This window comes from Uloborus diversus, chromosome 2 (assembly GCF_026930045.1).
Source record: "Uloborus diversus isolate 005 chromosome 2, Udiv.v.3.1, whole genome shotgun sequence".
Classification (NCBI taxonomy): domain Eukaryota; kingdom Metazoa; phylum Arthropoda; class Arachnida; order Araneae; family Uloboridae; genus Uloborus; species Uloborus diversus.
In genome coordinates, this window is record NC_072732.1 from 115,741,173 (window position 1) to 115,756,590 (window position 15,418).

At 32.4% G+C, this 15,418-nt stretch overlaps 1 protein-coding gene across 1 annotated transcript in view; it reads right to left on the reverse strand.

The window, feature by feature from the left end:
* Window positions 1-15,418, reverse strand: part of LOC129217262 (brain-specific angiogenesis inhibitor 1-associated protein 2-like) — a 206,042-nt gene that overhangs the window by 13,084 nt on the left and 177,540 nt on the right. The window contains exon 8 of the mRNA XM_054851533.1: window positions 15,052-15,138. Coding sequence (XP_054707508.1) covers window positions 15,052-15,138 — 87 coding nt within the window. The remainder of the gene's footprint in view (window positions 1-15,051; window positions 15,139-15,418) is intronic.

A 15,418-nucleotide genomic window follows, 5' to 3' on the forward strand; every position in this document is an offset into this window, starting at 1 on the left:
TTAACGCAAAAAATAGTATTCAGTGCACTATTCACTAGGCCACAGAGTGGGTATGTCTGCTTAAGCGGAAACTATGAACCTGGCTCAAACTCAAGTATTGTGCATGAGTAAAATTAGCATAATAGGAGGGAGAAGCGGCGAAAAAACTAACATGGTGCACGGCTTTTCTCTCGGCTGCCCTGGTTATACAAAACCATGCTTCATGGTTCTTCAGTTAAAAAAAAAAAAAAAAAATAGATAAATAAATAGGATGGCTTCATAGGGGCCGCCGAAACATTACCCATATGTAATTTTTTGGATGAAAAATATTGTTCTAAAAATCGTTGCTTAGTGGAGAAAAATGCCTGGGTCGCAGAAATATATTTGAAACAGAGAGAGAGGGGGAAAAAAACAGTTTGATGCTAAGAGAGATTAAAAATATTGTGATGAATGATCACACCAGGAGTTCTAAATGTTTGAACGTAAAAATCGTGGGTAATTCAAAGCGTAATCAAGAGATGCAGGAGGAACATTTAAAATAAAATGAAGTGGAATAAATAAGACCTAAGGTATCGCACAAAATTACCATATCCGTTCAAAATGTTGAAAGTTCTTTTTCTGGGGCCGCAGACGCTTGTGTTTCAAGAAAACAAAAACATTAGGCTGGAAATTGACAATTTTACGATGGAAAATCCAAGCAAATAATCGTGTTTGGCAAACTAAAATAGGAAGAAAGTATTACCACACTATGTTTACCAATAATTAAAACTTAAAATGAAGACAGGGAAGTAGCCAAACTGAGGTGGACAACTCCAATTCCTTCTTTTTACGTCCCAAAAGCTGGTCAGGAATTGAGTTTTTAAAACATAGGCCTTGAAAAAATTTCGGGAAAACGTTCTAAAACCCATTGCCTTCTCAATTAATCAATCATCATCATTCACGGCCGAATAAATTTCGTCTTTTGGACTTTAATTTAAAAAAAAACTCCCTGAGGTCTTTCGAACCTGACCTCCTCCTAATATTACTAAAGATACTCAAAAATTTTATTGTCAAGGCTTCAGAAAATTTTTCGAGGGAGATCTCCCAAACTCCCCACTCCTCTAACAGTATTTAAAATCGCCTACGATTGCGTTAATTGAATTTCAATTTCTAAAATTTTTCAGGGGAGGACTTCGAATCTCTCCACCCATTAACATTAGCTTATCAAAAATCTTCTAAACCAGCGTTTTCTACAGATCGGAAATTTTTCGAGAGAATGCTCCCCCCCCCCTCTCTCGCCAACATCACCGAAAAACGTCTTAAATCTCGTTTTCAGTGCTTCAATTTCGAAACATTTCTGTGCGTGAGCCCCTTCAATACTCCCCCCCCCCCCCAATCCTCCTTCAGTGAAGTAAGTGAAGTAAGTTCGGTAAAGCTTAAATTACGTTTTCGGAGCTTTAGTTTCAAGAAACTGGCGGTGCACTTCATTTTAACAAAAAAGTCAACAACCACATTTTAAAGCTTTCATTTTCAAAAACTTTTGGAGGGATGGCGTTCGCATCTCTATTCTCCTTAATATCACTATAAATCGTCTAAAACTGCATTTTTCGAACTGCAATTTTCAAATTTTTCCCGGGGGAGAGCCCCGGACCCCCCTTTACCTGTCGCAATCAGAAATAATTCACAATTACGTGCTTGCAGTTTGAAGAAGTTTGAAAATTTATCAGGGGATGACTTCGAGTCTCTTCCTCCTGTAACATCACCATAGATCGTCTAAATCCGAGTTTTTCAACTAAAAATATTGCAAAATTACCGGGGGAGAACCCCCGGACCGCCTCTCATAATCAAATATAACGTACGATTGTGTTTTGGGAACCAAAATTTCTGTAAAAATTATTGGATATATTGGACCTCCTCTCTACTTACTTCCTCCCCAACTTAAAATATATTCTAAAGCTGCGTTTTTATATCTTCAATTTCGAAAAAATTCCAGGAGGTAGCACTTCGACACCCTCTATTTCTGATTGAATATTCTCCTTACAATTAAATTTATATTGCTTGTATTAAGGTCCAGTAAAATGACTATCCCTGCTAAACCAGAAGCTAAATCTCTCTCTCTGCATATTGGAACATGCGTTTTAAACAATTAGGGGGCAGCCAAATGTGTACCCCCCTCCCAGTTTTTTGACCTAGCGACGGCCCTGATCAAGATCTATCAAAACTGCGTTTTTACGTAAAGCTACAGGTTCGAAAATTTAAGTGGAGCGCCACTTTCGTCAACATTATTAAAGATCGTCTTAAATTTCAATTTAGGGCTTCTTCGAGAAAATTCCGGGAGAGCTTCCAAAAACTATTTTTCTTAACGTCACAAAGGTCGGCTACAATTGTAATATTAGAGGATCAATTTCAGAAAACTGCCTGTCCCCTAACCATAGATAGTCTAAAATATGGTTTTAAAGACTTTTATCACGAAAATTTTCCGGGGGCGAGCCCCCGAATCTCTTTTTTTCCCTAACATTACCACAGATAGTCAAAAACTGCTTCTTTAGAACTACAATTTTGAAAACTTATCGGAGGAGAGCCCTGAACCTGCCTTTCTCCCTAACACAACGGTAGACTATTTACAATTGCGTTTTTGATGTTTCAATATTGAAAAATTACCGGAAAGAGGCCACCAAACCTTTTATCCCCCAAACATCAAAAGAGGTCGTCTAAAACTGGTTTTAAAAATACATTTTCTAAAATATTTCGGGGGAGACCCCCCCCCCGTACTCTCTAGCTAACTGACTATTATATTTCTGTTTCAAGGTTCATATTGCATACATCTAGTAATCACTCCATCCCTAAACAGAAAGTTGAATCCATTCTCCCTGTAATTATTCATACCTTTGAAAAAAAAAAAAAAGGTGCAGCAAAACTCAGGGGTCTCCAAAACTTGTTTACTCAAGGTCCACGTTGCAAATTTTGGGAAAGCGAGGCGGAACAATCCAACAATATTTAAGTTCAAATGGTATTTGTTAGCGCTCCCCCCCCCCCCCCCGGGAATTCGACTGGAAATTAGATATTTTCAAAATTTTTGTTTAACCCAATTCGAAAGCGAGAAAAATTTTGGGGGGGAATTTGCGCCATTGAGCTTGGGGGGGATGGGCACCCCTGCTGTTTTTTATTTATAAATAGCAATGTACATATTCTGGAAGTATATGGTGGATTAACTGAAGTTATGGACGCCTTAAATTTTTTTCAAGCGCGTGAAATATCGGAACTCTCAAATTTTAAAAGAGGCCTAATTGTTGGAACGCGTCTAGCTGAAACAAGTGTAACTGAAACATCTCAACTTTTTGGTGTTTCTAGAGGTACAGTATCGAAAGTCATGACAGCATACACGCAGCGCGGTAAGACAAGCTCGGCAAAGCAAAATAGTGGACGGAAAGAGAAGCTAAGTGAAAGAAACCGACGGTATTGAAGAGGATTCGAATGTCTAAAAAGCGAACAATATCAGCAAAAATGACCAGAGAACTCAATCACAATCTGGATTCACCAGTGTGAGTGATTAAAGTCAGAAGGCACCTTTATCAACAGAACATTTATGGCGCAAAATACCGATTCCCAACACACTTGTCACAGAGTGTTGATTCCATTATTTTGATAACTACCTGTATGTCAATGAGAAGCAAAAGGGATATAAGTGGACCTTTTATAGTTCTGAGAAAAACCCATTGGGAGTTCATACCCTACATAGGTTTTCGCTATTTTTTCTTCTAAATCCTGGTGTACAGGAGCACCTACCAGGGATACAAGTTCCATCCCCTATCCCGAAATACAGGAGAGGTTCTCCTACCATTTGTACAGGTTACATGGAAATTATTAATTTGCGCACTTAATACCTTTGCTTCTCACTGCCTCAAACGGCAAGTACCATATACATTTTTCAAAGGAGAGTACAATAGGAAGTAACGCATTAAGAAACGCTATTTAGACATGAAGCGAAAAACATAGTTCATCTACGGCATCATTCAAAGTGCGTTTCTGATGCAATACTTACAATAAATGCTTTTGTTTCCGATCAGCAGCATTTATAATGCCCATTAACTTCAAAGGAATAATTGACTGAAGAGCCACATCTCGGTCCCAGATACAAATATTGATTGGTCGCGTTAAAATAGGCTTTTTTTTCGTGAAAAAAAACTTATAAAATTAAACAAATTAAATCTTTGAAAGTCGGACAGCAATGCGCCTCAGTAGGAACACGATTAAATCTGGTTGATTTTGGATACATTTGTAGACTTTTCAAAATGTTTTCTTTTATAAGAAGATCAAAATTTCAAATTGAAATGTCTCAGTCTACCAAGAAGGACAGACTTATAAATTCTTTTGCTTTTTAGTGAATGAAGGTCGAAATTCTAAAACGTAGCACGAAAGTGATTAGGTATCTTATATTCTATTCTTAATTTACCCTCAGTTAAATAATGTTTAAAAGTGTTTAAAAATGTATCGACCTTAAACTTGCAAAAATACGAACAATAGGATTAGGGAAGACGAAAGTTAAAGAAACTTAAAAAGAAAAGCATAAAAGCTATCCCATATCTTATTTTATTACATGATATATCCGTTTCTATAAAATATCATCTCAAATTAACATATATTTAGAAACATAGACAAAGTACTGTTAAAAAGTAACATTAATTTTATCACTAGAAATAAGGACCCTCATTTTTATGTGCCATATTAGCAGTTAACCGAAAACAAAACTTCCTATTATAGAGGTTTTATTGATTTTTATCTTTAAATGCATACTTTTCCGTTGAAATAAGCAAAAATTTAAACTTTTCAAATCACTATACGGATAATTACTTTCAAGAGACTAACAATGTTTGCAGTGTTCTAGAAGATTAGAAATTACTGAACTTGTCGTAACGCGTAGAAACAACTCAAGAAAGACGTCTTGCAACTTATATTTCATTATCTAGATTTCTGGTTTAAATGCAACTCAAAACATTTCCCCCAAGAAAAAGTTCAATCATGTATCTCCTTACGACTGACACCTTAGTCAGCAATATACAAAGAGATACATTACAAGATAAAAATTTATAGTACCTTTTACATAAAAAGAAATGATTATCTAGCCTTGAAATGAGCGGAAATAAAAGGGTAGGATCACATAGAGAGGCACTCTAGGATCACAGAAAGGAGCACAGGGTAAGCGCCTGTTTCTCTTTTTCAACCTATCTCATGAAGCGCACAGGAAAAAAAAGACATTACGAGCATTATCAGAATGGCATTTGGAGCTAACGACCTATCGTAGAAAGAATCCCTTATGTCGACCGAACACGTGTGCAACATTAAAATATGGTCGTTAAGATTTCTTAATATCAAGTTAAGGGTCCAAACATTCACGTCACTTGTTATACGGCGATTTGATTACTTTTTTGAGAGAAAAACAACGAATAGAATTTTTTTAAACACATTTATTATTTATTTAACAAAAATGCTTTAAAAACATTTTTGGTGAATGAAAGCATACCTTCGAAAAACTTTAAAAAATATTTTGGTCATAATTTAACTAGCCTTTCTCAAAGCTTTTGTTTCCTAGCATTTATATTAAGACTTTTAAACCTCATAATAAATTAAGACTACTTTTAAATATAGATTAAGATCATTATTTTGAAGCAAATTAATGCCGTTATTAGAAAACAAACTCAATTACTTGACATAATTGGATTTAACAAATGAAAAAACTGTACATGAAAACCAAGCTCGTTTAGTATTGTATACGGATTCTTAAATATGCATACAAAAATTTTCATATTGGTCATTACTTTTGAGCGCTATTTTACCGACATGCTTTCGTGTTTCATTTATAATTTACATTTTTAAAGAAATTATTAAATACGTTTATGGTCTTGGAGGTTATAATAAAAATGAAAGAGTTCTTGTAAAATCAGTGCAAGTAATGAGAAGATCTCTCTTAAGGGTGAAAATGTGAATTTTTAAGGAAATTTCGTCCAGTGTAAATTTATGTTCCTTCCTTTTTTTTTCATAAAAATGTTTTGAAATGTTTTTAAAGATATTTGGAACTTTTTTTTCTTCAATAATTGATGTTCAATCAAGACAGTTCGTTGAACAACAAACTCGCCTAAGTTTATGATTTGTGGTTTCTTACTGAATTAACTTCTTTCACTATGTGACCAGCTGGAATTTTATTACGAGTTGTAAGATCTATTTGGGCTTTGGATTATGAAGCGCATGTGCATGCGCAGTGAAAAATTAATTACATTAAACGTTCATATTTCATTAAATTCTCAATCTTTTAATTTCAAATTTTGTTATTATGTTTCTCTAGTATGCTGTCAAATATTCTGAAAGTTTAGAAACGTTTGATGGTAAACTCTGCGTGTTTAAACACGTTTAACTGCGTGTTTGCCGAAAACCTTCAAATAAAAGTTGTATTTAAGAAAGGAATGCTTTTTCTCCGTGGGTATAAAAGATATTTTCACGAAAACGTAAAGGATAAATTACACTAAGTTCGTTAACTTATTTCAGAAAGTTATAGCTTATTCCCTGCTATTTACAATGAAGGATGATCAAAAACCTTTTTCTGTTTTCTCTATTTGTTGCTAGTTCCCTAAATGAGTAATAGCAGCTGGAGAATATTTTTTATGTGAAAAATATTACAGAGCAATTGCTCTTTTATTTCTGAAGAAATCCGTAAAATTGTAAACATGTCCCAATACTTTTAGTCATTCAGTGCATTTAACACTGTGACATGTAAAAGTAATCATTTCCAAAAAAAAATCATAATAAAACTATTATTTATAATCATCTGCTTAAATGAGAAGTTTAACCTTTGTAACAAATTTTTCTCAAAAGAAAGTTTTTGAACTTAAAACGGAACACAGATGCTCTAATATCTGTTCAAATCTACGTAGTAGGGCATTTAGAAAACCTTCATCCGTTAATTTCTCACATCCTCAAAAGATAGAGAGAGAGGGAGAGAAACAGAACTTAGATAATATTTTCTGCAGACAATGCTTCTATTTGAGACTTAACAGAACTTTCTGTTCCCACAGCAATTACAAAGCTAGAAAACTCTCTTGCCGAAAAGCTCTAACGATGAAAGATGAATTGTCAAACAGCCCAGCGATTAGATTCTAATTTGAACATGCGCAGAACTTACGAATGATCACCATCTGGAAGTTGTCATTTTAACATCACACTCCCGAGGTTTTTAGATGAAGAAATATGCTTTTTAGGGAATCCCTTTGCCGTTGAGCATTTTTACACTCCCTTCGAAATCTTTCTGAAACTTTCCATACGTTCAACAAGAATAACGGTTTGAGTATTTAAATTTATGGTTGTACTTTCTGAAGCTTACTTATTAGTTTTGGTCTACTTTGAAATTCGATGGTAGCGAAAAAGCTGGTGATAGTATATTTTAAAAAATAACTTCTATTTCAAGAAAAGAATTTTTGAAAACACTCTGGAAAATTGTTAATAGTTATTAATGCTTTTAAAAAGGATTGTAGTTCAAATACGACTATTTGAATGTTTTATGGGATGGTAATTGCTTAAAATTAAAGTAGTGTTATGTGGCAAAGTGAAATAGTTGAGAGAACTTACGTTTTACAAAATTAACAAATTAGACATTTGTTTTGCAAATTACAGTACACAAAGAAAAATCTAAAACTTGCACTGAAATATAATTATTTTTTTATTTTTGTCGCAAAAGTACATTAAATGAAGGTATATAAATGTATAAGTTTACAAATAATGAATACATAAGTGACGTAATAATAATTATTGAATATGTAAACGAAATGAACTACTATTTCACTTTGCCCCATCCACTTAGGCGCGCATGCACTTAATTAATTGTTCAAAACATTTTTTAATGTTGTACTGCCGTTGGAAGATAAAGCGTAGTATCTGTAGAAATGAGGTTCGGAGACATTTGAAGAAACATGTTTTGGATTCCATAGTAACAATAGAGGAATGTTGAAGTTTGCCATCTTTTCGTGTTTTTATTTTCTGCGAAAACCAGATAAACAAACTTGTACAATAAAACTATAGTACAATACAAAAAAAAAGTAAAAATATTTAAAAAATTGGAGATTATGCGCTTTATTTTCGCACAGCAGTATAATCATATATTCCTACATTAGTATTGCTAGAACATCAATAATGACTGAAAATATCACTATAGGGAAAAAAACTTAGCCTCCTATTTTCTCATTCCTGTACTTATATCATCGTGGATTTAACCGAAACGTACCATTTCGGTAATGAATGTTTGGACAAATCTTGCGAATTTTTAGCATGACAGTATTTTGACGATATTTTAAAATTTTTATAGTACAGTAAAATTAGGCCAAAAAATGGCCAAACCCAAATATCCAAAAAAAAAGGTGAAACCTGTAGCAAATTACTTCTTACCCTTCCAGCAAGAAGGGGTAAAAAGTCCCAGCACTTTGCGCGTCGGGTTTTGGGGGGAAGGGGGGGACGAAATAATCCTCTATTTAAATAAAAATAATTTCTATTCCTTAAAAAAAATTCTCAAACCTCGCAGAAACCACTCTATAATAGTAAAATAATAAACTCTCACAGAATAAAATTCTAATTAACAGGGGTGCACAGGTGGGGGGGGGGGAATGAGGGGAGGGGTTCATAGAGCAGCTTTGCGCCATCGAAATTTTTAAGGAAGTTTTTTTCAAGGGGCATTTCTTTCTTCTTTGAGGGTTTTTATTCAAGATGGATACTCCGTCACACTTAAGGGGTGCGCCATCGCTTTCGGGCGGGGGGGGGGACCTTGAATTTACATTCTAAAATCAACTATTGCAGTGAAGTTCACGAAAAAATTTCCCTGATTTAAACTTGGTGGGTTATGTTATCCCTCTTGGGGGTCAAACACCTTTAATTTCATGCTTTTAAATTTAGTATGACATAATATTCTCACTTTAAATTTACTCTAAAAATTCTGGAAAAATACCCAAAACAACAATTTTTAGATGCCCCCCATTCCAAAACCCGACGCACAATGGGGTGGGACTTTTTACCTGTTCTTATTGGGAGGGTAATAAACAATTTGCACCAGGTTTAGCTTTTTTTTTTGGATGTTTGGGTCCGACCCCTATTTTTACTGTACTATTAGTGTATTTGTACATTTTAGCGTTGTTGTTACGTTTATGATACAGCAGTGTTGGCAATAAAAGATAAATCATTTCAATCCATTCTTTTATCTTTTTTTTTTCTTTATTCGAAGAAAACATTAATTATAGAGTTTTAATCACACCCTTCCCTGAATCATATCACTGAGCGTTTTTACCATTAGAACCATTAGAACTTTTTACCATTAACTTAAGTAAGTGAATGTCTAAAGTTTAAACATGCAGGGTCAATTTTAAGCTAAATTCTTTTTTATCCTTGTGATGGAAACTGTTCATTTTTAATAATGACATTCAATGCACTAATCGAAATAGATTCAATGCACTAATCGAAATAGAAATAATACTTGCAAGCACAAATTTTTTATGCAATGAAGCGATTTCAGCTGAGCATTTTCGATCACGTTAGTTTTAAAGAAACGTACCAAGTGTTCAAATTATCATAAGGCAATCTGGTGCAATAATAAATTAACAGCGTTTAAGTGCACAAAATTTTCTGCATACACTTGTTTCGGGGCTACGAGTAGCCTTTTTTTCAAATCTTGAAAATGGGGTCTCTTGTAATCCCGAAACACGCTTATGCAGTAATCTGAAATTTTGTGAAATTAAACGTTGTTATTTCTTACTTTACTTTTTAAACACAAAGATATTTATTCAACTTTAATCTTGTGCATTTTTGCCGAGTTTTAAATTAGTATAAAATTCGAAACGATACGTAAATTCGTTAGTATTTTTATTAACTTAGGAACCTCCTTTATACGCATTTGTGAGCACTAAAGTCCCTCGTACTAAATTTAGCTAAAACTTAAACTATACGTTTATGTAAGGAATTTACGCACAGGTACGAAATAAAATGTACAAACAAACCCATAAATTCATATGACGAGATTAACTTTTATCCATCTTGGCGGTTTGTCAAAATATTTTCCTTTTTTGTTTTGTTTAACTGCTTGTAAAACTTAATTACCAGCATTTTTATAGCACGTACACTTATGAAAATTGACTTTTAGATTTTGAATTTCACATACTCATTATATCAGGGTTACGGTCCACTAAACAACTGATTAGTTTGTTAACTTACAGTCCGTAAAGACGATAATTCGTTCTGATCGACGAGAGGTGAGAACGCTGTCGATATTTGGAACGGTCTGTTGCCACAGAGTTTAAACTTCAGCTGATTATCAGATAGCGATATCTTTTAATTTATAACCGTCATTAAAGCATCTTGCTTGAGTTTAACTTGAAGCACTGTATCTATCTTCCTCGCGAAATCTACTTTTCTAAGTATTTAAAAATATGTGAAATTTCAGTGTAGTTTTGCTTACATTTATAGCCAATAAATGTATGCATATATATATATATATATATATATATATATATATATATATATATATATATATATATATATATATATATATATATATATATATAAAAGGTGTTGTTCATATGCGTAATTAATGATTTAATTTTTTTCCACATTTACTGTGGGTAATTAACTTTTATCTAATGTGAATAACATTTAGAATTCAACTAAAGATTATATCTTCCTTAAATTACAAAATGCATAAAATATATTTAAATCGTTTGAGTAATAAAAGAAAAAAAATCTATATTTCATCTAATTTAGAAATCAGAAAATATATGTTCGTATATATCTTATCTCTGATTTTCTTTAAGAAAAGTTATAGCATGAGATTTTCGATTATGGTCCAAAAAATTAATAAAGTTAAATGTTAACAACAATTAAAAAGTACACCCAAATCTTTTTATGCTGTGGATAGGGACCGCATTAAAAATAAATTGTTCGAAACTTCATGATCAGGATACAAATTAATTTTCGCAACACAGTTAAAAAATATTTTTTTTTTATGGCGTGGATAGGGACCACATAAAAATAGTCTCACGTAGAAAATGTTTTTTTTTTTTTTTTTTTTTTTGTATATGATAGTTTTACACATTTAACAAAACTTATAAAAGGTTTGAAGCAATCTATTTAATTATAATAAAGTAAAGTGACTGTTAAATAGTTCAATTGCACTGCTTTTCTAATAGTTTTTTGTTCTTTAAACTTTTTTTCTCGGTTTGTATTATTTGACTAAATCATAGTGTTTAAAATGTGTCATTAAAGAATTTTTTTTTTTTTTACGTTTTTAACACAATAATATTTCGCAATATTGAAGATGAGTTTTCGTGTATTTTTAAAAGATGAAATATCAAAAATGAAGAAGGAGCAGCAATTATGTTTTTTTAAATTAAAAATTATTATTTGTGTAACATTTTCTAATGAATGCTAACGTTTTATTAATTTTTTTTTTCAAAATATAATTTATCAGTGGCATAACCCTCCTCGAAAAATGCTAAGTATTCTAAAATTAAAAATAAAATTGTAACAAAATATTAAAAATGTGAAAGGATTTTAATATCTTTATTCTGAAATAAAGCAAAAAATTAATTTTAAATTTTCTATTAACCTTGTTTTTGTTTTGAAAACAAAATTTAAGCTTTTTTACAGTAACCTTAAGTAATTCGTTATGTAAAGTAACCAGAAGTATACATCAAACTTGCAATATCAAGAAGACCTTGCTTTTTCTTTTCAACATAAGCCGCAAAGAAAATCTTCAAAATAATCTAATTAATAAACGCATTAAGTTAATTAACACTATAACTCAAAACTAATTTCAAACACAGACTAACACAGTTCACTTGAAAATGAAAATATCGCTTAAAGTTATAACATGAAAGATATTCGCAAAAAGTATGCATTTAATAATCAATTACTAGACATTTTTTTTATGCTAATGACAACTCCGTAAAAGTTTGCATGACATTGTACTGCATTTCAAAATCTTTTGCTCTGGTTACATTTACAAAATGATGTCAAATCTCTTCAGTATGATCAGAAAATACGAATTATATTCTGATCGCTAAATTTCAACACATCCACGTTTATTAGTCAACAACTTTTGTACCGGCTTATGAATGTTGACATTGATGCTTATTAAGTATCTTCCAGGCGATTTCTCATCAAATTTCTTCTCCGTACTCTGATCGTCTTTCTGCATCTTTCATAAATGATGAATGATGTAATCCGCTGACAGATTGGGTTTTATGAAACACAGAACTTGACGGCATTTGATTAATGTACCGTGCTGCATAGCAACAAATGCCCTTCTTCAACAATATGTAACAGTAAGCATTGTGTAAACGTGAAAGAATAATTTGGGTTCACGCCAAAAGGGTTGTGTTGAGTTGCGTGGTAAGTACATGTAAAACGATGGGGATGGTGCTAATTGTGTGCGTAGTCAACAAAAACATAATACTTTGATTTAACTTTTTTCTATTGTATATTATTTATACTTTTAACAAGCCTCTATCCCCTTTTTTTCTTTTCATGCATTGCAAAAAGATTATGACGTTTTGCATTTTGTTCTACAGTATAAAAAGAAAGTGGAAAAAATGAAAGTAATTTTTTTCCGTGATTTTTTTTCCGAAGTCTTTATCCTAAATCAGTGATGCAACTTACTTCGTTATCAACTAACTTTTGCAATATACTTATGATACTAATTTTTGCTATGTAGTGTACAAATTACCAATCCTGGATCAATAAAAATGTATTGGTTTTTAAGCAATATATCTGAAAATGACATTTTGGATGTTAGACAAATTTTCTTATTTTTGTCACTTATCGATCCGAAAAAAAGAAACCAGGTGGTTCAATGTCGAATGATCATGGTGATTGAGACAGCCCACCAAAACTCATTACTTTTTCCTTCAGAGTTCGTCTTGAGTAGTGGGTTGCATAATCATGCTTCAGAATTACGCCTTTGCTGTTAACACCTGCTGGAATAAGCTAGCTCCACATTGCAAACCTACTTGATTTGCTCTAAAACCATTTTTTATCGATCCTGAAATGGAAATTTACATACTAGACAGCAAAATATTGTTGACAACATTATTAGTTATTAATTAGAAATAAAATTTCGATTGAAAAAAATAACGAATTTTTTCCTGCTTCTTGGCAAATTCATAAAATAAAAATTTCTCCACAGAAAGATGAAAAATAGAGGTTAAAAAAGTATCTGAAACTTTAAACATAAATTTCTCGATCAGCGAATTACCCACCGGTTCGGAAAGTTTTCCAGAAAAGTGTAGCAAACTGATGGGATCACGCAGTGATAAAAATCAGCCTCTCAAGCGAAATTAATCTTGAAATCACAAGTCTTAATCTACATTTAGTACAGGGAGTTAAACATATATTTAGACCCCTAACTAAATGTATATTACCCCCCTAAAAATGGGGGAACCATAGCAATAACTATTTAAACGCATTCTGTCGCTATTGCAATATTTCTGAATCGACCGATATTCAAATTGACTTGAACCGCATGGAAAATAATTGGTGATTACTTGTTCTAAAGCAGATCACGATAATAGCAAGCAAGATTAAAAACGAATCAGTATATCCTAACTATCAGCTGTTTGCTAGCCGTGTCCCACAGCTGTGGGAAAGAGGGATACCATTGCCTCACAAGGAGGGTGGACATCTAATATTACAACATACAGGAATTTTTTTTAAATTATACACAGAACTACAACAAGAAAGCACAAAGAATATTAAAATCACAAAAAATAGTTATATAACATTGATTAAATCATGTTGAAAAAATCTTGTTAATTAAAATAGTAGTGTAAAAAGTAATCAATGTAATAACTGCTATGATGAATGAGTCACATCAATTTTCGATACTGATTCTTGTGATGCTTTTTTTTTAATCCTCGATGTATATATTTTTTTAGTGCACATCACTTTTTTGTAATATTTAATTATTGTTTGTCTAGAAAATCACCCGTCAAGGTATGACGGGTGAAAATTGCTTCTACACTTGAACAAAGCAATTACGTGTTTGGTCATATTTTGATAGTTGTCATTGTAATCCTAATTCCAGTGGATTAATTGTAAACTCCAGTAGACAGCATTAATTAATGGCAACCTTTTCCTTCGTTTGTTCTCCTGAAACTACAGTCTTACCATTCAAACAGTTAAGTTACAGGATTCAGTTCAGACTTGTCAAAATAAAGCATTTCCCTGCATGTCAAACATTACCAAAAAATATTATCAAATCATCATGCTATGGCGCGAGTTTCATTGTGGATGACGTCAGAGCGTGACTCGAACACTGAAATCGCTATTATATATATGAGGATTATCAAACTGCTGCATCATATGACCAAAAAAAAGAAGGCCTCAAGAAAGGCTAAGATCGATATGGGTTGAATCTATCATTGTATTTTCAATGCATCAAATAAATATGTTAAGCGTAGTTTAAAAAAAGCATCATCTAATGAAACTCCTGTTTTCATAGTTTAAGCTATCTTTTGCTTTTCCAGCTCATATACTTTACTGTGTAGTCACTATGAACAAAAAATAAACGCAATATAAAAAACAAAATCAAATAAATGCACAACAATTAAAACGTAAGGGAAACTCTTATAACAAGCTTGTTAAATCTAAAAGAAAATAATATTTAAAAACGGGTAACAAGTTCGTTTGAAATAATCCTTCACATTTTTGTAAACGTAAATTGACAATTGCTTTTTCTGAAATATGTCGTTCATAACCATATTTCCTTTTTTTTTTGGTCTCCCAAAGGGAACCAAGTACAACTTTTGACTGCTTCCCCCTCATAGAAAAAAAAACATAAAAATGTCTTAAAAAGGGAGTCATCATCGTAAAACACGCGTAATAAACAAATTATTAGGCATAAATTAAAAAATACCAAAATAAAACTCCGCTGCTCGAAAAAAAACTAATATATGTTATCTTCAGTATCTCTTGTTCTCATTTCAAAATTTTACCTAAAGACATGACGCTCTTTAACATTTCCTTTTAAATACATTTAACAAGGTGTAAGCAAAACAAAACGAAAAGTTTTACCTTGGTATGATAGGCCAAGTAGTGTTTGGCAAGGGAACACTGGCGTTCTAAAACGAAACCATAACGTCTGCGTTCTTGAGTGATGGCCTAAGGGAAAGAAAAAAATCGAACATAAACAATCTGTTATTTATCACCTAGCGGTCAGCTTAATGTAAATGGATTACCTAAAGAAAACAAAAGGAGTTGTGGTAACAAATAGCAAACAGGAAAAAAAAAGTTATTTTTCTTTTAGTAAGTTGGGTTCAGCTCTATTGCTGTTACGCTCACACAAGGCCAAATTACATTTCTCCTAGGAGTTTTATACGTTTAAAGAGAAAAGACAAATATGGCAACAGTGCACTTTGGTTTTTATGTTTCTTTTTCTAAT